This window comes from Oenanthe melanoleuca, chromosome Z (genome assembly GCF_029582105.1).
Source record: "Oenanthe melanoleuca isolate GR-GAL-2019-014 chromosome Z, OMel1.0, whole genome shotgun sequence".
Taxonomy (NCBI): domain Eukaryota; kingdom Metazoa; phylum Chordata; class Aves; order Passeriformes; family Muscicapidae; genus Oenanthe; species Oenanthe melanoleuca.
Genome location: NC_079362.1, coordinates 2,372,179 through 2,397,415, shown reverse-complemented (window position 1 = coordinate 2,397,415; position 25,237 = coordinate 2,372,179). Strand labels below are relative to the sequence as shown.

At 37.8% G+C, this 25,237-nt stretch overlaps 1 protein-coding gene across 1 annotated transcript in view; it reads right to left on the bottom strand.

The window, feature by feature from the left end:
* Positions 1–903: 903 nt before the first annotated feature.
* The window catches only part of ADGRV1 (adhesion G protein-coupled receptor V1), a 267,302-nt gene continuing 242,968 nt past the window's right edge, over positions 904–25,237 (bottom strand). The window contains exons 89-91 of the mRNA XM_056514381.1: positions 11,482–11,673; positions 8,904–9,081; positions 904–1,367 (exon numbers count right to left, since the gene is read on the bottom strand). Of these exons, the coding sequence (XP_056370356.1) occupies positions 1,249–1,367; positions 8,904–9,081; positions 11,482–11,673 (489 nt within the window). The 3' untranslated portion in view covers positions 904–1,248. The remainder of the gene's footprint in view (positions 1,368–8,903; positions 9,082–11,481; positions 11,674–25,237) is intronic.

Below are 25,237 nucleotides of genomic sequence, written 5' to 3'. Positions count from 1 at the left end.
TTTGTTGGTTTTGGCTTTTTTTTAAGCTCAAAAGTTAATTAGATACAGCAAAATTTGCATATCATTCTAGAAAAAGCAATTGAAAGATTTCTGTATTCAAAAAATATAAATGAAAAGTTAGAGAAAAGGTTTCTTGAAAGGGAGAGGTTGTTGCTCAGACCTTACCTAGTGTGAAGCCTTTAGGCAAGTTCCTGCAGAAGGTATAAAAGACTTGCATTCCCATTTACTGTACATCTATACTACACTGAGAAATGTTCAGAGGAAAATTCCCTTGGTCTCCTGCTTTAACGTGTCTTTCTTCCAGACTGTCTGTGCACAAGCAGAGTTAATGATTCCTGCAAGATCAGCCTGCATTCCCCCTCAGTTCAGAAATCTTTCATCTGTGTTTTTTTTTTTTTCTTCCAAGGGAGGAACTTTTCTTGTTCATTTATGGCCCCAGATTACTGATCTAACTCTGCAATGCAATACTTGAACCCTTCAATCAGAACAGGAATATCTACATGGAGATCAACAGAAAATTCAGCTCTTTGGAATCCCCGTATTTCTGACTGTGAAAAGAGTGAGAGAGCTTAATATTATGAAACTAGCAAGGTAAAGAATTTAATAGCATACAGCTGCCAGTGGTTTCACTCTTGCTCTTCATCCCCACTTCCCTCTGTGTGTTTCAGATCATCACATATTTATCATGTCACAATTTAAATTTCAAGCTCTTTGGCTCAAGGCTTGTGTCATTATTTGAATTTGCTCACAGATTTGAGTACTTAAAAAGCAGTGAGAAGAGTACAGCTCATGCAACTTAGAAAAACTGTGCCACTAGAACACTTTCCTATACAACAGGGTATCCAGAATGTCTGCATCACCTTTGATCTTCATAAACAGTAAGGAGAAACACCAGACAGATTTGTATCAAAGAGACTCTATTGCTTTATTAATCAGTGTTAATGTACAGGTTAATTTAAAAAAAGCTACAGTTTATGAAATGCATCATCTACTTACAAGATACAAATCTAGGCCAATTGCCACAGTATCTGCTGATGCTCATCCACTGTAAAAAATTTACAGGTTTGGTTTTTTTTTTTTTTGATATACAAAACCACAAGCAAACATTCTTTGTTAAACATTCAGTAAAGATAATAGCATTCTACTACAGTTTCATATAGCGTTTTAGTGCAAAAGGAAGTACAAATATAAAAATACTGAGGCTTGAATAAAAAAACACAACAACAAAAACCCAAGCAAGCTGTGGAGTTAGAGGTGAGTGTCAGCTATGGGTATTCTTCTAAGCTCTACGATCTGGGAGTTAGCCATGCTGCCACCGTCCTGGCTGCCATGACAAGACTCGTTATCACTGACACTGAGACCTGCACCTGAAACAGAGAAAAAACAAGAAGAAAAAACAATATGAATCAGTGAGAATGAAATTTTGACACAGAAATGGGGATACTGTATCCCACTCTTCTTTATTCTGATTATTAAAATTTTTCCCCACCCCTCAACCACATGGCAAGTTACTAGTCTACCATTCTGGATCTGTGGATTATAACATTAGCTGACATAGCTTTGTATCATCCACACATGCTTTTTCATAATTCCACTGTCATTCACTTTATTTGGCCCAGTAAGTGGTACAATAGCTTTTTAGAGGTTGCCTTGAAATCAGAAAAGCATAAATCAAGGCCTGGCTTAGACTGAATTAATGACCTGGCTGCTACAAGGACTTCCTCATAAGGAATTGATTTTTATTGATACAATTTCTAAGTTAAACCATAACTGCAGCTGTCTTAATAGGACAGTAATTTCAGCCACAGAAAAGATGCTTACCAAATATTCTTTAAACCCGCATTTGGCATAAACTGGTGCATTAAGTTCTACTGGAAGGCAATACCAGAGTTTGGTCCAAGGGAACCTCCAAAACATGTCTAGAAGAGACCTTGGGAGGCTACCCTCTCCATCCTTTTGTAACAGAACTTATGCTAGCTTTCTGCTTCCTATTTGTTTGATGGGGATTTCACCTGGGCTTTTATTGTAGGGGAGGTTTGAGTTGATCAGTGTGAAGATGCATAATCCTGTACTAGTATTTATGAAATGCAAAATTGTTTTCAGACCATTTTGTTACAAAGGATCTGTTGGAACTATAAACTTCAGTGCTTTTTCAGCTCCCCTCCTTGAGCTGTAGAACAAATTCTACACAATTCATGAGTTCTGAGGGCTTAGGGTGTCTAGGCTTTAAATTTGTTGAGAACTACATATCAGTATAATGAGGCATAAAGATTTCAATACAAATTACTTTCAGGCATGATCCTGCAGCAATATAATTTACAAAGGATGAGGGCAGAAGCAGATCTGTAACTACATGCAGTTCAAGGAAGTTACAAAGGAATGACATCTGGCTCAAAACAGCCCTGAAGAGAGTATGTTGGGAAAGGCAGTGATTTGCATTTCATACTGAAATATTTTCTAGAGTTTCTATCAGGTGGACAGTGCATCTCCTATTTCCACTTCAGCTGACATTCCAGTTTGTGATTTGTCTGACAAAAGAAGAGAGTAGTTTAATTTTTTTTTAGTTTCTTCATCTTTTTCTATGCTCTCTGTTCCACTTTTACCACTTAGCACCCTTACACCCAGCACCCCTCAAGCAGAAAAGCACTGTAAAGCAGGCAGCATAGAGAGGCTGCTTTGCTGTGGGAAGTCAGGCTGCAATCTTGAACATGCAGTTTGGTCCAGAGAACCTGCACAGAAGGTCCTGTAGGACTAGCCAAGTTCCAGAGGTCTGGATGAAGTCCTGGTAGGGCCAAACTTGGATCCATGTCCTATGATCCAGGGAAAAAGTGGGTAAGCTGCACTGTGATCCTCCTTACACTGGTTTTGATGTTTGGTGGCTCATGGGGGATCATGCATTCACCAACACTGATGAGTCCTCAGATCTGCATGACCAAGCTCTTGAGAAACCAACAGCTACTGCCAGAGTATGACAGGAGTAAAAATCCATCAACATACAGAGATACAATAACAAAGTCAAGATTAGGATCTGAATTATTAAAAAAATTGTTTATGAATGTATTGAAGTTTATTTAAATTTGTATGCACATTTAACCTTTTCATTGAACCAGATCCTAATATCCAAAAGGTGCTTGAAGGTCCTGGGAAAACCAGCAACTGTTTAAACAAGTTATTTTGATTGTTTAATATTTGATTGTTTTAGAAAGGAAACCTGACTGTAATAGAGAAGATGAATCAGACTAATGTTTTTACCACATGGGGATGGAAGATCAAGTAAAACCATGAAGTAAATAAAATACCTTGAATGAAGAAAGAACACAATACTTCTTATGTAGCATAATAACAGTGGAATTCATTCAAGACATTTAGTCAACATGAAAAGGCACAAATTTCAAAAACTTAACACCAACACCCTCCCCTACCATTGTTTAAAACCATTTGAAATAATAATTATGATCACCCTGAGCTCAGATTTCAAGATGAACACTGACTGTGTTGGAAAGATATTTGTCTTACCAGTGGCTCTACTGGTAAAGTGGCAACTACTTTGCATGGGTTCTTTTTAAAAATCTCTTGGGCACTACAAAAAGTTCATGTTTTGGTCTAATGGTATTATACTATCTATAGTCTTAAATATCAGATATGTGCAAGTTTTGTCCAGGCTCTGTGCAAAGTCAGAGAAGATATTTTTTGTTACAGAGGTTCTTATCAGGAACTTGGTAAATCAGACACTGAAACTGGATACTTTAGGTTTACAAGGGCCTTGTTCTGCTGATGCTGCAAAGACAAACTGTGTTAGAGCTGATCCTTTTTAGGAATAAGAACTGAAATGTAACCAGGATACCAGCTTACCAAACAGTCAGCAGGCTGGAAAGGGTATGACTGTTTACACAATGGAGTTTCACAGAGTTCATTGGTCCATTGTGTTCTCAGATTAGAGTGGAACTAAAAACTCAATCAGATCCTAAAAAGCATGCACATGCACTCATCTAGAGATGCTAGAGTTGGATGGTAGGTATTTAGCAGGGAGTATTACTTTCCCCCAGTTTGTGAAAGAACTATTTGAAGAAAAATAAGCAGGAAAATGAAGCCTTTCTTTCTTTTTTTTTTTTCTGTATGCAAGGACCAGCTGTAAACTGAAAAGTCTCAGCTCAGGCTTCAAACCCAGAGAGGCTCCTCCACTGACATCTGCTGGTGAAGGGCTACACCAGTGCACCACTGTGTGCCCTGGAACACCAGCTGTTATCATCTGCTTGCTCAGAGATAGCTCAGACTTTCACTAAAACATTTTTTAAGGGAGTTTGTTTTGTAAGTACTTTACTCATATCGCTGGGAAAAATTTTTATCTCTCAAGCACTTATATCTTGCTTAATCAATCACAATTTTATTCTATGTGTGAGATGTATATGAATAAGCTACACAAACCAAATTTAATTCTTCTTTCAGGGTTTTAACTTCACAGAAGTGACACCAACAGACATCCAGACTTCTATAAATAAAGTTCAGATTGAACTAAAAATGCTTACTGGGTATTGTGCAGTCACTTTCAATAGCCAGCAGGAAACATATGTGTGACAACCACACATGAGAAACTGAATGAATATGCAAACTAGCTATCTTTCCTTCCTTTTTTTTCTTTTAATTTTCTGTTTGTTTTGTTTTGTTTTGTTTTGTTTTGTTTTGTTTTGTTTTGTTTTGTTTTGTTTTGTTTGAAGTGAGCCCTTCAAAACAGAAATTATGTAGGATGGTATGGCAGAGACTTTGCCAGCTACAATATGTGTGTGCTCTGTAACATAGAATCTCCAGGATGCTGCACTGAACACCTTTCAGAATTGAAATTTCAAATGTTTCCTCTGGTTCAGGATGGCTACATGAGATGCTTTATTCATAAACCAGACGCCTTCAGTGGTGTCACCAAGGTTTATTAAATGCTAAATTTGGAACCCTAGTTGCATTAGATTGAAAATAATGAATAATTTTACATAACATTGCTGAAACAGCTGTATTTACATGGGGTTTTTAACTTAGTAGATTTTTCCAGGCTTTTTCCATATCAGAAAATCATTAGAGTATTTGCATCATAATAAAGAAATACTGGTATATTTATATAATATTCATCAGAATTGCCTTTATTAAGAATAAAACCACACTAAGGCATGAATGTAGTGGTATTCTGCTTAATATGTATCTGGATATTATCATGGTGGGTCACCTGTCACCCCTGGAGGAGTTTGGGCCTCCCTCAAAGGCTTTGCTATGTTTTGGTATCACAATTCATCCAAACATGTTTTGGTTTTGTGCATCACAGAAAGGGAGGGGACAAGAGTATTTGCAAGATATAGATGGAAGGTCAGAAAATCAGTAAAGCTATCATGCATTTATGCTATTCATGCTTTAGAGCAATGCTGATGGGCAGCTTGCTGCTTTGGGACAGATTGCATCTACTTTCTTGTTAGCTCCTTTTCTAACTGCCCAGCCCAAAGTAGAGAAGAAGTCCTCAGGGAATTCTGGTATATTGGGCTTTATCCTCAATGACAATAATATTTGACTCTATAGTGATCAGGAAGGCTTACTAAATTGCTTGTCAATATAAACCTTGCACAAGAAATCAGAGGGAAAATAAGAATGCAGTCCAAAATTGCAGACTTTTAAAGTTAACTAATGAAATCAACAAAAACTAATCCATAAATAACTACCTTTCTCAATAGATGCTGTTTGAATCTTTATAAGAGCCATCAATGAAATACAATAAAATAAATACATACAAATTCATAAACATTAAAAAAACCCAAATACTTTTAGCATATGTTGATGAGCAGGACATGTTCTTAACCATAACAGTTTTATTATTTCCTTCACATAAACCACCTTGGAACTGGCCTGCCTTCCAAAAGATCTCCAAAATAAAAAAAAATGATGTGATGTAGCAAGCAGAGTGAATCCTAACTATGTATTTCTGTCTGGACATGAGCATATTTGATGGAAAGAAGGAATTACTTGGTAAGGCATTCAAATACAATGGATGAATGACATAAGAAGCCTCCTGGATTTCTCACACAAACCAGAAAAACTGTGTCACCATGTGATGCTTGTACAAAGCTATCTAACAGGTGGCTTAGAAATAGTACACTGTTCTCCACCTGATTTTCTTGAACTGCAGTAGAACTCCATCTGACCCAGCCTATGTTTCAGGTTAATCTGTAATTAGGCCCAGCTTTAATGACTGGGGAACCAAGGGCTAAGTGCAAGTTCTGTGACACAATCTTTAGCAACAAGACCGAGTGTGCCAGCACAACTATTTATGGGGCTGCACTGTACACTGCAAGTTACCAAACACTGAAAAGTTAAAAACAAAGTTTTCCTGTGGAGGATTGGTTGAAATTTTTTTAACCTGTCTTAATTTCTATAGCTGAGAGTGGTAGAAGAGCAGAAATGAAATTTTAGCTTTGATTATGCTCATTCCTATTGATTCTGGCTGCCAGGTTAAACCTTGTGGCTAAAAAATTATGCTCTGTGAGCATAAGTTAGACACCTTCAGACAGCTCAGAACTGCATGAACAGAAAGAACAGATGAAGCACAAAGGGACATAAAAACATTTTTACATATTCCTCTGCTAATCAGGGCTGATCTTCAGTCAGCTCTCAGAGTGGGACCTAACATTTTAGCTCTGCTATAGGTTAGTTTTAGTATAGATTGACAGTTTTAGGGAACACAGATAATGGAAGGTTCTGTTTCAGTTAATCAAAGGTAAAGTTCAACCAACTGCATTTCTAATCTTCCTCTAAATGAAACACCCCCGAGTTTAGCAGTGCTAAAACTAGCTAATGTGGGGCTAGAGCACCTTCTCCCTGCACTTCCAGAATGAGGAATTTTCAGCCTTCTGAAATAAAGTCTCTTCCAAAAGTGTTTGAGAAGCAACTCACACAGCAAATTACAGGCAGGTGCAGTTCAGCAAAAGGGCATCTTAGCTGCCCATATACTTCAGCCAATTTAGAGAAGAGGTCCTTCTCTTCCAATTGCCAATGACCACTTCTTTCTTGGCGTCAGGACCGGTGCTCGAAGGGCTAACTGATGTAGAGTGGGAGAGAGAAGGGAGAGGAAAGAAGAAAAAAGAAGAAAAGGAAAAATCTAAGCTGACTTCTTGTGGTTTCATGTGAGCACGAGTAATGATGCAAGAGAGGAAGAAATGTGAGATGAGCTCATTTCAGTGCCTGCTAGCTTAACTATTATCATAAAACTCCTGTTAGTCCACAGAACAGTGAATACTTTAGCAGCATAGGTCCATATTGCCAAACACAGAAAAAAAAATCCAGCTTTCCAGCTTTCCACCACCTCATCTCTCTTTTTATTACTTCCATGTGACTCCCTGCCTCTGTCTTCTTGGCTGTGCACCGAACTGAACTGGAGAACATATCAGGATGAAAATAATAAAGTATATTTTTAGATACAGAAAAGCTTGGGGGTTTTTTGTTTGTTATTTTTTTTAAAAGACAAATAGTTTATGTTGAGCTAGAGGTTGTGTCTGATACAATAGCTGATCGACGTCAAAAGATGCTTTAACCTTCCACACCACCTTTTCAGTTCATCTTGTTCAAATGTGAAGCTGAAACCACATGGGATTACTTGTTTGGTTTAGAAATCATGGGGTTTCTTACTCTTGTAGCACTGCTGGGGACACCGTGTGGGCACAAGAATAAGCATTGGTGTAGAATTGTCAAGCACTACTAGAATCAGTAATGTAAACAAAATATTTTTCTCCAACAATGACCTGAAGTCACTACTTCAAATCACATTATTACAAAATTTTCATAAAAACAAATTATAATAAAATATTAATAAAGAAGACAATAATAGAATTAAGGAAAGAAAATAAAAAGTTGATTTAGACTTTCTCAAAGAACAAAAATTAATAACTATAAAGCATATTTTCACAGAATATGGAATGGTTTGGGTTGGAAGGGATCTTAAAGGCCACCTATTTCCTGTCCCCTGCTATGGGCAGGAACACCTTCCACTAGATCAGGTTGGTTAGAACCTGGCCTTGAACACTTCCAAAGATGGAGTAGCTGGAGCTTCTCTGGGTAACCGGTGCCAGGGCCTTCCTAATACCTAATCTACACAGTTCAAAGGCTCTTCCAGTTCAAAGCCATTTCCCCCTTGTCCTGTCACACTAGGCCCTTGTCAAAAGTCCCTCTCCAGCTCTCTTTAGCTCTTGGAAGGGACTCAAAGCTCTCCTCAGGGCCTTCCCTTCTCCAGGCTAACAACTCCAACACTCCCAAACTTTCCTCACAGCAGAGGTGCTCCAGCCCTCTGAGCACCTTCATGGCCTTCTCTGGAATCAGTCCATGTCCTTCACATGTTGAGGGTCCCATGACTAGAAGCATTTCCTGCAATGTAAATTGTCGTAGGTATACAGCGTTATGAATTTATTGAATAATTTTATTTATTTTTTACCAGTTTTTTATCAACATTCCCAGTCTTCCTTCCAGTTTGACTTTTCTTGATATCACTGAAGGGAATGAGCTTCTGCAATCATGTGAGCCATGTCACTTAATCCTCTACACTCACAAATACCTTGCTGCTGTCTCTTGCAAGGCTCAGTGGCATCCCAAAAGATGATTTAGGTGACCTGCTACTACCAAGCAAATCTATTTGCACTTTACCTGAGTGGGCTTTAGTTAGTGTCTGCCATATCTCATCAGGTAGGATTCCTCTGCCTCTTTAGTTGTCTCCTCAGACATTCCCATGTTCCCACGTTGACTGATCTTTAAGATTTCCATTGGAAATCAGATTATATTAAGGGACCTCATTAATCGTATCTCATGGAATAATGGCACCATTAGGATGAATAACACCACAGCAATACAACAAACTTCGAGGGGCAAAGGGAAGAGTCACTCACCAGTCTTTAAGGCAAATATTAGGTCATCAAACTCTTGTGATTCCTCATCAGCAACTAATGAGCTGGTACTGAATCCTCCAGAAGGGTGGAAAACATTGCCATTTTGGGGACTCTGCTTAAAGGCAGCACTAGCTTGACTAGCAGGCTGCAAGGATGCCCTCTCCCAGTCTGCAGGTACCTGCAGAGTTTAAAAAGACACAAAAATGCAGTAATCATCAAAACTATTATATATAGAAACTAGAAATTATGACCAGGGTTAAACTGAAGACCAAAAGATTTTGGAACCATCTATTCTGTCACTTCTATAATGAATCAGGAAGCCTTTTTAACTTTTTAATAAATTGTATCTAGATATCTATATCTATATCTATATCTATATCTATATCTATATCTATATCTATATCTATATCTATCTATCTATCTATCTATATCTATATCTATATCTATATCTATATCTATATCTATATCTATATCTATATCTATATCTGTATCTATATCTAATCTATATCTATATCTATATCATCTATATGTATCCATATCTATCTATATCTATATCTATCTATATCTATATCTATATCTATATCTATATCTATATCTATATCTATATCTATATCTAATCTATATCTATATCTATCTATCTATCTATCTATCTATCTATATCTATATATATCTATATCTATATATATCTATATCTATATCTATATCTATATCTATATCTATATCTATATCTATATCTATATCTATATCTATATCTAATCTATATCTATATCTATATCTATATAATCTATCTATATCTATCTATATCTATATCTATATCTATATCTATATCTATATCTATATCTATATCTATATCTATCTATATCTATATCTCTATCTCTATCTATATCTATCTATATCTGTATCTGTATCTATATCTATATCTATATAATCTCTCTCTCTCCCTTTTCCTTGCCTTTCCTTCCCTTCTGTATTAGGTTTTCATGGCCAAACTTTGGTAGTGGAGGGGGGAGGAAGGGGCTGCAGGGGGTCCTATTGGGGTGGCCTCTGTGAGAAGCTTCTTCCATGCCTGGTAGAACAATCCCAGGCAGGTGCAAAGATGCATCTACTGCCAAATCTGGGCCAATTACAAATGGTGGTAATGCCTCTGTGACAGCATATTTAAGAAGAAAAAAAAAAAAGGTTATTGTGCAGATGTAACTGTGCCCAGGGAAGAGCAGGATTTGTGAGAGGAACAACTCTGCAGACACCAGAGTCAGTGGAGGAGGGGGAGGAGGTGCTCCAGATGCCAGAGCTGAGATTCCCCTGCAGCCTGTGGAGCCCCAGGCCAGAGCAGGAGATGCCTGAGAGGAGGCTGTGACCCCGTGGGAGATGTTCAGAGAGAAGAGACCACACTGGGGGCTGTCCATGAAGGAATACACTCCTTGGAAGAGAGACTCATGCTGCAGCAGTCTGGGGAGGACTCTTGCCAGTGGGATGGACTCCCATGGGGAAGTTCATGGAGAACTGTCTTCTGTGTGAGGGACCCATGCTCAAGCAGGGGAAGGACTCCTCTCTCCGAGGAGCTGGAGAAGCTACAGGTGATGAACTGACCATAAGCCCCACTCCTTGTCTCCCTGAATTGCTGGGGGAGGAATTAGACCTGAGAAAGAGGGAGCATTGGTGGCGGGGGAAAGGTGTTTTTAAGGTCTTATTTTTTTTCATTATGGTGCTCTGATTTCGTAGCCATAAATTAAATTAATATTTATAATTTGAGCCTGTTTTGCCCATGACTGTGTTTGGTGGGTGATCTCCCCTGGTCCTTAACTCAGGAACCCTTAGTTATATTTTCTCTCCTCTGTCCAGCTGCAGAGGGGAGTGAGAGAGACACTTTAGTAGATGCCTGTCATCCAGGCAAGGTAAATACATGACACCTTCCTTTTTCCCTTTTCCCTTTTCACTATTCCATCTTTTCCCTTCTTCTCCCCTTTCCTTCCTTTTTCTCCCTTTTTCTTCCTTTTTCTCTCTTTTCCTCCCTTTTCCCTTCTCCCATTTCCACTCCCTTCCTTTCCCCATTCCATTCCATTCCATTCCATTCCATTCCATTCCATTCCATTCCATTCCATTCCATTCCATTCCATTCCATTCCATTCCATTCCATTCCATTCCAACTTTATTCTAACTTTATTGTGATTTCCAGAAGTTTTTAACATCATAACTCTGAGAAATTAAGTACTTAAAACTCATCTGAAACTTATAGTAAGCTGAAAGAATTAACCTGATATTTTGATTTCTCATGACCTACTTTTGACACTTTAACCAAACCTCTATAATAAACTGAAGACTCAAGTGTGGAAGAGGAAATTCCCTACGTGGGATGTTATCAGAGCACAGTAGGTTCCAAGAATAATATGGATAAAGATAACTAATTTTCTCATTAAAATAAATGAAAAAAAAAAAAAAAAATCCCTCCCCCCCCAAAGGCAACCTACAAAATTTAGCATCTCATTTGCATGTATTACACTTCAGAACTAACACTGAAATCTCCAGGTACATTTCAATAAATAACATAATGACTGCAGAGCACAATGAGCTCTCTTACCTCTTCCATAGCACTGATGAGGTTCTGTGTGGACTTGCTGATCTCTCCTCCTGCAGCTGGCAGACCACTGCCATGTGTGAAAAACGCTGATCCTGAAGCTGTGTGCCCGTTCATGTCTACAGTGTAACTCGCCTTCACAGGACAGCAAAGTTGGTTGTGCAGGATAAAATACACCACAAAGACATAAAGACCCTTAAACAGAGATTGAAAGAGAACATCAGCCTGTGAAATGCAGGGAGCTTGGTTCAGAATTTTCTGTGTAAAATAATGGATGACATCACTGCCCATCAGACATGTAAAAGTTGCAACTTCATATCCTGAGTTCTTCAGCTAAAACACATGCACACACAAATATTTGAAAATTATTATTTGGTTGAACCTACAGAGATGCAAAGGAAAGCCATGACCCAGAACCAACAAAATCAACTTGAGTTTCACAGTTGTCATTAACAGTGAAAATGAGGTTAAAGGCCTCCCTTATAATAGCATTTGGCTGCTGTTCCTTGGCCACAATTCTTCGTTTTCTGACTGACCTGCTGGCTTTTTGTAATCTTTACCTCATGTAAACTGCACTGCTGCTGTCAAAGATATCATATCTATAAATTAGATTTTCTATGATATGCACAAATTCAGCACTGGTTTTCATTTCTGATTACAACAAAGGCTCTGCTGTATGCTTCTGCGGTTTTTCTTTAAAACTTGCTAATTTTGACCTTTAGACTGAGCCAAGAAAACCATTATAACCATGTCTTGTGTTTGTAAAGAAATCCAGTAATTGAACTTCTGCATATTAAATCTGATTTATTTTAATTTTTAATTTGCACTAATACTGAGGAAAAATAATCCACTCCAACTAATAAATCAACCTGTTGAATAATTACTAAAGAAAGGGTTACCAAAATAGTACAGAAAGAAATCTTTCGCATTCTTACCAATTGCTACAATACAATTTGCAATTTTTTTTTATTCACATTGTTCTCTAGAACCCTGAAGCCAATTGTACTAAACAGAACAATTAATTTTAAAGGTATCCCTGGCACAGAAGTACTAACTGGGATTACAAATATTAAGGAGTTTCATCTAGTTATATTTGTGAATTCCTATTGAAAGAAATTTTGAAAATACTTGGAAAAAGAAGAGACTGCAAATACCCAACAGCATTTCATGATACATAGACTGATAATTTCTATTGGCAAAATGATATGACAAAATTATCTGGTCCCAAGTGACACATAAGAGAAGCTAATGGGATTCAATAGGATTTTAATCTCAGTTGGTTAAACACTGGAAATACTTTCACATCGCTGCTATAAAACCATACAACTCTGTGTGTGAGTTTGTTATTGTTGTTGTTGTTGTTGTTTTTTAACAGAAAACTACCAAAAAACCCCCGTTAAAAACAGTAAAAAAGCTAATTTGAGAAAATATTTTCCCACTTTTCCAGATTATTGCTTATTTTTCATGACAATTCAGAGCAGTTAACTGAGAGGAAATTTCTTTGTGATACATATAAGTAAATACATCCAATAAAATAGATGCAAACACATGTTTGAGACAATAAAAAGGAACTAAAATGTCCTTTCATTTTATAAACAAATTCAAGGATTCTGATATAGGTCAATCATAATGGGGCCAGCAAATGGATTTATTTTAATTTAAGTTGTTATGGATATGAAAAGGATAAAAACCCCAAGAAGAACCGATTATAGTGACAATATGTAATTCAGGGTTGCCTCTGGCAGTTCAGTCTCTGAGGGCCTAGCCACAAAAGTTGCATACACATTTCAAGTGGTTTTGTACTTTTCAAGAAAACCCATTAGCTGCAGATGCTGCACAGCCCTGTCTTTGAAGCTGCAGGGACACAAGGCATTGGCATACAAGGCCCATGAGAAGTCACTCTCCTGTGTAGACTCAAGTGTGGACACTCAATTTTTAAAAATAAATACACATAGAATAAAGCGTCACAATTATCTCCGTAACTTAGTCTGTGTCCTGATGTAACTGTCTGCAGATGGATGATGAGACAACTCCTCTGGATCCTTCCATAATAATCACATGGACACAGGGAGGTTATTTTAATACCTAAGGACAGGAGAAGTCAACGGCTGAGACAGATAGCAGAATCAACCAAAAATTGTGATTTACTTCTCCCATCTTGTAAAATATTATAGTAAAGCCTTACAAACAGATACCTAATGGAACCCAACACTCCTAAGTAGGCAATACGTGTACACAGGAATTCTTGCTGGACAGAGAATTCCTCAATTGGCTGGACAAAGGATGGACCTTTCTTTCACCTATATTCCTCTTCAAATCTAGAATCTGAAGAAGAAACATCTCTGTAGATGGTTAATTGCACCATCACTGTGGGTATTTTTGGAAGCATCACATGGGCTTTGTGGTCATATTCTGACAATCTTGTGTCCTTGTTAAACACCCCAGGAAAGGGATCAGGAAACCAAACCAAGTCAAATGGTCCTGCCCAAATAGCATTGAGTTCCAAAGACCATACACATGAAGATGTCGTGCAGTAAATCATATGGATTTCTGTTTCTTTTCAAGCCAGGAGCTACCAGGCTGTTTACTCTAAAAGAGCATGAGCAGCCTGCAGATACTTAGGTTGTGTCAGTGCAACCACAGTTTTCAGTGCTTTTTCAAAAGCACCAGTCCAAGAACAATCCTTCCTCATGCTTTTAACTCTACTTATGTTCCTTTTCACTTCAATCTTTAACACTGTAAAAAAAGTTATAAATTGCTGTCAAAATAAGGTTGTTTGCATTGTAATATATGCTTTCTGTGTTTATCATATAAACAGCTCTACCCAAGTTGGAACTATTGCACTTTTTCATAGACTCACAGACCCTGTCCTTGCTTGTTGGACTAAGAATAAAACTAAGAGAATGGTCAACTTCTGCTGACAGGCCTACCAGAAACCTATATCATCCAAAAGGATTGAAAAGAGGTTGGTCAGTGTGTGGATATTAGTTAACATGACAATGACATCTCTGCTAAATTTGTGGGAAATATTATTTTTTTATTACAAGTTTTCATAAAAAACCCCTTTCCTAAACTCAAGAACTCAAACCCCAAATTCTCAGCCTAGTGCCAGTAGCTTCTGCTATTGCATATTGAGAGCCATGCCCCTCAACTCAAAAGCATGTGCTGGGGGGCCATGAGAATCTCTTGGGTCCCAGATTGCAATGACTGACTGATAATGTAAGAGCTTGACATGGAATCTATGGAAGCAGACTGAACAACTAAGCTGAAGAACCATGACTCTGGAGGTTTTAATAGTAATTCTACATAAATTCTGTGCATTAGGCCCACAGGACTACTTACAAGACATTTAACCCCATTTCATTTATGGTTACACTATGATAGTAGTATTTGTACAATGCCACAGTAAAAGATAAAAGAAAAAAGTGGTAGTAATATATTTCCTATCAAGGAAAGGTGGGAACTACTTCAGGAAGACAATTAGGTTGTCCCTAAGGAGGAAGCACAAACAGGCAACTTATAGTTCTCAAACATTTGAAAAAAGACTGCAAGAGACTGTCTGCAAAGGCTGCTGGTTATTTTACTGATATTTGCAGATGGAAGACAATTAAGCTCTTACTATTTCATCTCAGCAAGCTAGTTAGTGCTCATCATCTCTTTTGTACTGTTATGTCAGGAAAAAATATCCATATAAACACAGGTACTGCTGTCTAAAAGGAATCACACATGGAAAAGTTTGATGCGACATTCTTGTTCAATGAGGTGGGAGCAACCTCAGTGCTGCTCTAGGTTATGCCAGGTAGCTCTCCTTACAAGAGACAGTCCTGGAGAAGGCAGTGGGACATGATGGAAGGATAAAGAGTGGTGCTAAGTTGAAATGGAGAAGGTTCCAACTGGACATGTATTTAATGTCACCACTATTATATATATATATATATATATAACTAAGCACTGGAGCAACCTGCCCAAAGAGACTGCGGAAATTTTTCCATAGAAGAAGAAGGGAGTTTTTTTTCTGGTATATATATATACAAAATATGATTGGTGAGAGGGTTTTTTTCATGCATGTGTGTGAGGGGGTTCTCCTAAGCAACAGATTGACTTATTTATTCCAAGAAGCAGCATACATTTGATACCTCATGAGATCCCATGCAGAACTGGAGGACTGATCCACAGAAAGCCTTCACTGCACACTGAACACTCGGAGTGTCTCTGTCCTCTTAACTCTGTGCTCCAACTTACTGTGATGACACCACAGTATGTCTAAATTTGAAAACTGAGCTAACACTGTTACTATTAATGAGTAAGGATACAACAGAGTGTAGGCAATCAACAAATCTTTTCAACATCTCCTTTTTATCTACAGAGAGAAAACCAAGATGCTTACTGTATCACATGATTTTATTATTGTTCTGATAAACACAAACACACCAAGGCATTAGACTTATTTTTTCAGATAATATACATCATACTTCTCCCATAAGTATTTTAACCATGCCTGAGATACCCTACCCTGAAATTACAAAACCTGTTTTTCAAGGAGAAATGCATTCAGATACTATCATCTGTTTTAGATGAATGGTATTTCTATATAAAAAATGAAAGTATCTTAAGAGGACTTTTGTGAATGCAAAGTAATTTCATCACTCCATTTCAGCAGTTCCTCAACCTGCTTCTGGGTATGTATCAGCACTAACAAAAATTGCTGGCACTCTACAGAGACACTCTTTGAGTTCCTAATTTAATTTGGAAAATTTTGTTTGTCAACCATCATCACAGGACTAGAATACTAAAAATTGCTTTTCTAAAGGAGAATCAAGACTTCTGAAGAAAGCTGACCTCTTGGCTAGACCACAAATTTCAGTTACCAGAAATGGTTAATTTTGATCCTTAGAACATGGGGACTAAAAAACCCACTATTTTTTTACACTTACACCTTTATTCATGCCAGGTGGTAAAAACATCCAATAAAGCACACAAACATTTCTTTGACAACAGGAGTTGTCCATACTTGGATCAGTTTTTGACACTTTGCATTACTGTAATTTCTGTATGATGGTTTATTTGATTAGTCTTACTTCAGATTTTTAGTTTTATTCAATGAGATTTAATTTCATTCTCTGTCTGAACTGTGCTAATTTACTCTTGGCAACGAGTCCTAGGAAGTCCTTTCCTTGTTAATTTAGTAATCACACTGTTCTTTTTGGATAGCTGTCAATGGTCAGAGGTGCTGCTGCCACTTCTAGCGGTGTGTTACTCAATGCCTTGGCTGATTTCTTGTGAACTTCTCTAGGGTTTTCATTAATTTATGGGAAGTTCTTATGTTGTTTTCCATCACTGGCTGGTCAAAGACTCCTGTGGATTAACCCTGATTTACATAACAAGTGCCTATTTCTTTTGGGAAAATTACCAGTCTGATTAATATAAATAAATTGCATTTTTCACTAAGTTCAAAAGCTAGTCTCTGCAAAGCAAAAATTAAAGGAATCATATTCAAGAAATCACAATCAGTACCATTGAAAAATGCATTATATAAATTTGATAATATTGTCACTGTATATTCATACATGCAGTAGTATTAATAATGTCAGCCAAGTGGCAAACACAAAACATATAATTCTCTATTTCTTTCTGCAAGGAAAGCTTTTCTTCTTTTCCTGCTTCCCTTCCTTGTTTTTAGAGATAATGATGATAAATTATCATAATTTATGGCATGACATTTTTCCATGCAGTCTTTAATGCACATTTAATTTTGCCGTTATTTTCTTCAACCATATTTTATTTTGAAAGAAGATTGAAGATCTTTAATTGTTGCTATTACAACAGACATATCACCTTAGTCTTATGATACATCTTTAGCTATCACTTAACCTCTTCCACTCATGGCTCTTCAGAAATAATAACCTCTGAAATATAAATCAAAGATCCTTTGTTTAAATGTCTTTTTCTTAGCATTCATTGTTGTAAAACTGTCTCTAACTATGCAACTCCATCAGCTGATGATTGCACTTAGTAAGTGTAGACTTTGGACCTGTTGTATATCAAGTGTTGGAATGTTTATTTGCCGTTAAGCGTCAGTTTTGATGAAACCATTGTAATTCTTATCAATCAGGCAATTTATCTTATCACAGTTTCAACTGTCAATGTTTACTGCTTATCTGCACTTTGCTTCCTGAGGCGTTTACACCCCATGTTGCTCTGTAGGACAAGATTCCTGCCAGTCAGGGCTGAAGGCCTAAAAATTAACATCAGAAGCAAAAACCAATAACAAACGTAATCAAGGATAAATGAATATCATTCAGGACTCCAAAACCCATACCATGTAGGCAGGCATCACCTGTTGAACCACAAACTGTCACCACACACACACACAAGAACAGAAGCTACCTTAAAAAATGGAATGAAGAAAAGTAATAATTCATGTATCCATCATGTATTTACAGGTCTGCCCTGAGATATACTTCGAATGTTTTCATTTTCTGGTAAAGTTTTAATTCCACACATAAACACGTTACAGGTGTATTCTGTAATAATGAAAAAAATACTGTGCTTTCAGCATTTTGAAGAAGTTTCCTAATACTAACTAATGTTTCATCTGAAACTTTAGTATACACTGCCAAGTTTCTCTTTATGCAGAGCCAGCTATGCCAATACCATGCTGAATCTTGCAACTTCTACTCAAAGCCAAAGCCATAAATACCTTTCTGGCAAACTGCACTCAGCTCAGATTTAGTCTAAACTTGGCTAAGTCTTACCTGACAGGTTAACACACTTTGGCACATCTTTAAAAAGCAGATTTGCTTGGATACTCAGTATTCACTATAAATATTTTGCATAGCACTCAGCACACTTGTAACTACTCCCACACAGCTGCCATTTTTACCTCTCATTTCAGCACTGTAAGTGGAAAAGGTCTTGGGGGTTTTTATTTTGGGGTTTTTTTTTGTTGGATTTTTTAGGTTTCTTTAGGTCAGTTGTTGTTTGTTTCAAAGGCACAGATTCAACATTAAAAGGGAAGTACTAAGCTTGGAAATGCACTGAAAATACAGACGGTTAGCCAAATTTGCCAAATGTGTAGATTAAGCTAGAATAAGATTCTGTCACTTCCTTCCAATGCAGTCATCCCAGAAATATGAAAAAAAAACAAACCCTATTTTTCTATTTCAAGCTTAGCTGAGAAAGAAAGAAGTACTGAGTTGAACACCAAAGGTAGGGACCTAGAAGAGGTGGAGACTAACATGGAAGAGCCAACACTTAGAAGCAGCTTGCAATTCCCCCACAGCTCTGGCTGCAGCCACTCCTTACAGAGCTCTGTGAGCATCAACAAATGTCAGCAACCACAAATGGTGGCAGGAGGTTAAGAACAAACAAGAGCAGATAAAGCAGACTGACACTCCACTACTCCCCATCTCTGTCCCGATTCTTAGCCTGTGAGTTTTTTCCCCCACTGTCTTTTTCTTTCCTGTACAGGCAATAGAAAATGGAGACACCATCCTTGGAAGTAATCTTTGCATTAGGTTATTCTTGTGCTATATCCTACGAGGAGGACTGATCTGGTAGCAAAAAGCAGCCAGATCCCATACCAATGAAACCAGACTATTTGTCCACTTACAAGTAGACAAGATAGTGTAAGATGAACCTTACACTAAAAAAGAACAATCGGGAAGATCAAACACAGTAAGCTGATGCTCATCCATTTTTCAACTCCTAGAAATATCAGAGGTCATGAGTTTTAACATATGCTTAGTAAAATTTTTGAACATTTACTCTTATACTCACTTTCAACAGCAAACATTTATAACCAAAACCCACATTTTAGATCACACCTTACAATCTAAAGCTACTCCTGCTTTTATTTTTTTTCCTAGAGAAGAAAAGGTCGATGAAAAAGCCTTTGCAACCTCTGCTCCTAGTTCAAGACATTCCCAAACAGTCTCAAAACATATATCTGAAACAAAGCTGAAAATTCAAACAAGAAGCTAGCACTTGAAAAAACTACATTCAAAGACCAGACAAGCTAGCATCACAGCATGCAGTCAAAAAAAAGACCTACTCCTGCAACACATTATTATTTTTACTGTTATTTTTTGTTAAAGCAGTAGTTTTTATTTATATGTATTAATTACTGATAAACAGAGATAAAATAAACAGCGAATAGAAAGTGGGCTTTTAGTGACTGGAACAGTCAAAAGACAGAAGCTATCTTTGTGTTTATGGCTGATCTATTACATGGTATTAAAGAAAATCTTAAAGAGTTGAGCTAGAAGTTATTTTGTAACAACATTTTTTCCCCTTTAAGGAATTCTTTCAGTGTCATAATCTCTCTTATGACTACTATTGTCTTGTTGATTCTTGTTACTCTGACTGAAGAATTAGATAAATTATCTATTTAGGAGCATTTCAGTGCAATGCCATAAGAAGTGGTAACAAGAACTCTGCAACCTCAGAAGCCATAAATGCAAGAAACCTTCAAAAATCTCTGTCTTGGATGTAACTGAAGGATTGTAGATAACTGGTGTAATTATTTGTCTTATCTTCTGCTTGGGTGTTTTAGGGCAAGACTAATGGGAATAGAGTGTTGGTGTACTCCAGCATTCTCTGACTTAGAAAAGCCTTTGGTGATGCTGCAGCCAGTTTGAGAGCTACAAACACACAAGGCTGTAAAGAACAAAACAAAGTCTCATCATGTTCAACCATCCCTTAGTTAAAACAGCAAATATCTTACAATTACTTTTTAATGCTTTTTAAATCCAGAATAACAGATGTGTGAGTTATTACAAGAAGCAATTTTGCCAGACAACAGTCTAAGAACTAGAGTTCTTGTACACCAGGCTTTCCTGTTAAATGATACTCATGAAAACTGTCAGCAATTTATACTTCCAACTTCCCTTGATTTCAGTGAAAAAATCCTATAGATACTTGCTGCCTTTCACAGTTTCAGAGAGAACAGAAGATGCGTCTTATAACGCAGGAAGATAAAACTGTTTTGGTTAGGAATGCTCCTCAAGGAAAGGCAAATGTGGGCAAAAATGAGGACAAAGACTAGATGTCCTTCTGTATCTGACAGGTAGGTGAACAAGTGTAGGTGGAGGTGTAATTTGGCTCTGCCATTGAAATCACTCCCTGACTTGAGATAATAAGCCCCCAGTCTGTGCAAGGAAAGAATAAAATGTACCTCAAGAGAATACTTGAGATCTCTTTTCACAGGGAGTGCTACTCAGAGTAAAATAAAAAACAGATTTGTACTAAATATAGATTTGATCACAGAATCATACAGTGCTAGGGGTTTGGAATACATCTTAAAGGTCATTCAATCCCAACCCCAGCTGCCATGGATAGGGACACCTCTCATTAGACCAGATTGCTCAAGGATGTATCCAAATTGGCCTTGAACACTTCCAGATTTGTGCATCTGCAACCTCCCTAGGTGACCTGTTCCAGTATTTCACAACCTTGACTATGAAAAATTTCTTCCTAATATGTAACCTAAATTTCCCCTCTTTCAGTTGGTGCCCATTTTTCCTTGTCCTATCACTACAGTTCATGAAAAAGATTCCCTCTCCAGCTTTCCAGTGTGCCCTCTTCAGTTACTGGAAGGTTGCTAGCAGTTCTCTATATAATCTTCTCTTTCCCAATCTGAACAGCCCTAACTTCCTCAACCTGTCTTCTCAGGGGAGGTGCTCCTCCTCTTATCCACTTCTTGGCCCTCTGGGTTTGCTCCAGCAGTTCCATGTCCTTCTGTTGGGGCAGCAGAGCTGTGCCCAGCACTCCAGCTGGGATCCCAGAGGGCAGAGCAGAGGGGCAGGATCAGCTCCTCTCCCTGCTGGGGTCCCACAGAGGCAGGATCAGCTCCTCTCCCTGCTGGGGTCCCACAGGGGCAGGATCAGCTCCTCTCCATGCTGGGGTCCCAGAGGGCAGGATCAGCTCCTGTCCCTGCTGGGGTCCCAGAGGGGCAGGATCAGCTCCTCTCCCTGCTGGCTGTGCTCCTTTGGGTGCCCAGAACGTGTTTGGCTCGCTGGGCTGTGAGTTTTCATCACCCATCACCACCAGCCTTTCTGCTCAGGGCTGCTCTCAGCCACTTCCCTGCCCAGCCTGCAGGTGTGTTTGGGATTGCCACCCCCCAAGTGTGGGACCTGGCTCTCTGCTTTCTTGGGCTCCATGAGGTTTGCACAGACCCATGTCTGGAGCGTGTCCAGGTCCCTCTGGATGGCATCACTTCCCTGCAGCGTGACAACTGCCACACACAGCTGGATGTCACCTGCAAACCTGCTGGGGGTGCACTCAATCCTATCACTGTCTTCTAGAAACCCTTGCATTGAGACTTTCTTTAGAAAGCTTTCTAGAATTTGCATTTGTGTGTTACAACTGTTTTTCCTTACAGAAAAGATCATTGCAACAAAAATTTCCATCAGGACTTATTAAGCAGACTCAGACAGAAACACAAACTTTGTGTAAAAAAAATATAAAAGAAGGAAAACTTACAGAAAATAGAAAGCAAATTAAATTAACATTCAGGCAATTCCCATAGCTCTAAACAGGGATCTCTCTGCATTTCTGAGACAAGGACAACACTTGGGAGAGTAATGGCCTATATAATATAACTAAATATATATATTATAACTAAATATTATATTTAATATTATATTTAGCTATTAGTATTTAGTTATTTGTTCTACTGTCAAAGCCATAAATTGTATGTCAATACATACCAATGTAATGACGAAGGATACATATATATTTCAAAACTAATCATATGGAACATTTGGTTTCCACATGTTGGTATAGTCACTGAACTTTGTCATAAAGTAGCTTTACCCATAGTCAGCAAATGATAGTGTAAGTCATGAGATATGTATCTAAACAGTTGGTTCTCCTTGCACTTGGTAAATGAGAAGCTCCCTTCTCCTTGGAAACTCTCTGGAATGGATTAATGCCAGAAATGACCTAAGACATGTTTGCAGCGCTTAACAAAACAATTTTGATACGACCTGGTCTGTGACCCATTTCTGCTATCTGTGGAGCATTTCTTCAGAGGAAAACAATTACAGGAACTGTTGAAGGATGGACTTTCACATGTTTTTAGAAGCAATAAATTTCTTAGCTGTTTTATGTTGTTTTGTTTTTATTTCTGGTTTTGTTTCTTTTTATTTTAGCTTTTATTTTCCTATTCCTCAGCATAGAATATATGTCCTTCTGAGGTCTTCTGCTTTTTGTGAGGACTGAAGATTACTGTCTATTTCTTTTCTACGGCAATAACTGCTGGCCCTGTGGGATCGTGTTTTCTCATTGCAAAATCATCCTAAGTGTTTGACAGAGCTGTCTGGGCTGCAAGGCAAGTCCAGGGCAGAGTAAACACAGACAGCCACCAGCTGCAGAGCTGCAGTGTGCTGGAAAGAAGAGAGTGCATGGGTCTGACTTGGTCTGACTAGTGCTTCTTTCTTTTTTTTTTTTTCTTTTTCTGTTTTGTTTGTTTGTTGTTTTTTTTTTTTTTTTTGTTTTGCATTTTTTTGGAGGTTTTTTGTTTTGGTGGTTTTTTTTTGTTTGTTTGTTTTGGTTTTTTTTGGGTTTTTTTTCTACTTTAGTACTTTTTCTTCTTAGACTTTGTCTTCCTTTACACTTCTTTTTTCCCAGTGGCAGCAAGGCAGCTACCAGTTCTGCCATTATCCCTCCACCACTCAGAGCTGGGAGAAAACTCCAGCCTCATTCCTCCCTGCACATATGATCCCAGGCAGCACTGGCTGTGCCTGCTGAGCAGGACCAACACAGAGAGGTGAGCTGCACAGGCCTGGAGGTACTTACAGGTCAGACCTGATGGGGAACACTGACCTAATTGGACTTCCACCTCCAAAATGTGCATGTTCAGATGTTTGCAGCACCATTTTGGCTCCTCGCCAAAGTTAGCAGAAGAAATGGGCTGATAAGTAAGTAATGAAAAGTCTGGTGAGACATAATAGCAATCTCCTGAGGGAATTTGTAGGAAATTCTGAACTGAAACCTTGCCAGGCCAGTGGATTTTGAAACAATTTTATGTTAAGCAGATGAAATATAAATCTATAGAAAACGCATAGGGAAGTACGGAATTTTCATAGCCTGGTGTGGCAGTGTCATTTAATGTATTTAATAACTAAAATAATTAATATAATTTAATGAATGCAGAAATCTGTAGGGTGATGTTCAATAGCCCATTCCAGTGAGGACACTGGGAATGGAAAGAACCTAAGCAAGGTTCTGTTTTTTCTGCTCTTGGGCACAACGTCTCCACCACCAACATCGGGACGGTGGTCATTGATGCAGGGTCCCTCAGAACAATTCAGTGTAATGTAGCAAAATGACACTACTTGACTCAGCCAAGCCAGTTCCTCCAAGGCCTCTCTGTGTAAAACCAGAGCCTCTCTCTCCACATACGCCTCACAGTTAGTCCATGTTTCTCCTTAGAAGTCTTTCAAAGCTACAACAGCTTGTGAGGGTTTCTTATGGTGGTGTCTGTGCTAAGACATAAAAAATATTTTCAAATGTTTATATTAATTTGTATTTACCTGTAACTAGCTATAGCTATATATACAAAACTTCATAACTATGTTTCTGTAAAGGTAATTTAATATTGATAAACTAGGTGCAAGGCACAATTACTCTCTGAACACTCAGCAAAAATGCAAGTTATAACATTCAGATGAACTTCCACTCTAAATGTTAGGTAACTGCTCCATGCAGAACCTTCCCCTGAATTTGGATAGAGTTCCTCAAAGCATATGCATTCAGTTACTCGCAACTGCACTCGCTGCATTAGGTTCAGGTTCATGCACAAGGAATTACTACATGCAAAACTACGGGTAAAATTAAACACAAAATTGCATTACCAGAAGTAAAATTTCTGGCAAGGATGATAACACCGGTCTCTTTCCTCTAATTTTATCTATTACAAACAATTTTTACAAATTAAGCTAAACTACAAATTACAAATGTCATCAAAGTGGCTAAACAGTGTCTGCTAATGCTCTTTGTCAATGAAAATGAGGGTGGCAACCTAAAAAGAGACATTTCAGGAAGAGGATCTTTATTTAGATTGTCCTGAAAATCATTCATCCCACAGCTCCTTTTACTCTTTACTTGTTATAGGAATTTAATGCTCTATTGAAACTAAAGCTGGTTTCCAATTAGAAAATACAATCCATTCCAAAAATACAGTACTTGAGGCAATACAGACTGACAGATTGGTGGTAATGTGGTTTAATAAATTAAGAACAAACTGGAAATGTAGGAGCCATTAAGTTGGCTTCATATTGCAAGTGTGCTGGCTCCAGAAAAGCCACTTATCTACAATGAGATGATAATACCCATCTCTGAAGACTGACAGGCAGGTCAGACAGACATGACTACCCTACAGGTGAACTACAAAAAAAAAATTGTAAATAAAAAATAATTTAGTCTCTGTTTTTCATATATAATTGTATCCTATTGTGATGATTTGCACAAGCAGAAAATGATTATTTGTGTGTTCCTTTAAATTTCTTTACAACATATGAACCTAAATTTGTATAGCATTAGTGAAAATACTCCATTTCCAAGTTTTTATTTCCCATATTCTCAAATTTCTGTAAAATTTTCTAAATACACCAAATAGTTATGTGCTTTACTACAAACACATTTGCTGCAAAATGATAAAAAATTTCATTAATTTAACTATTTCTCCAGTTTTGTAACCTACTCTAAAGAAACTTTCTTAGTTGGTTTTCATGCGTCCTCAAGGAAAGTAGAACAG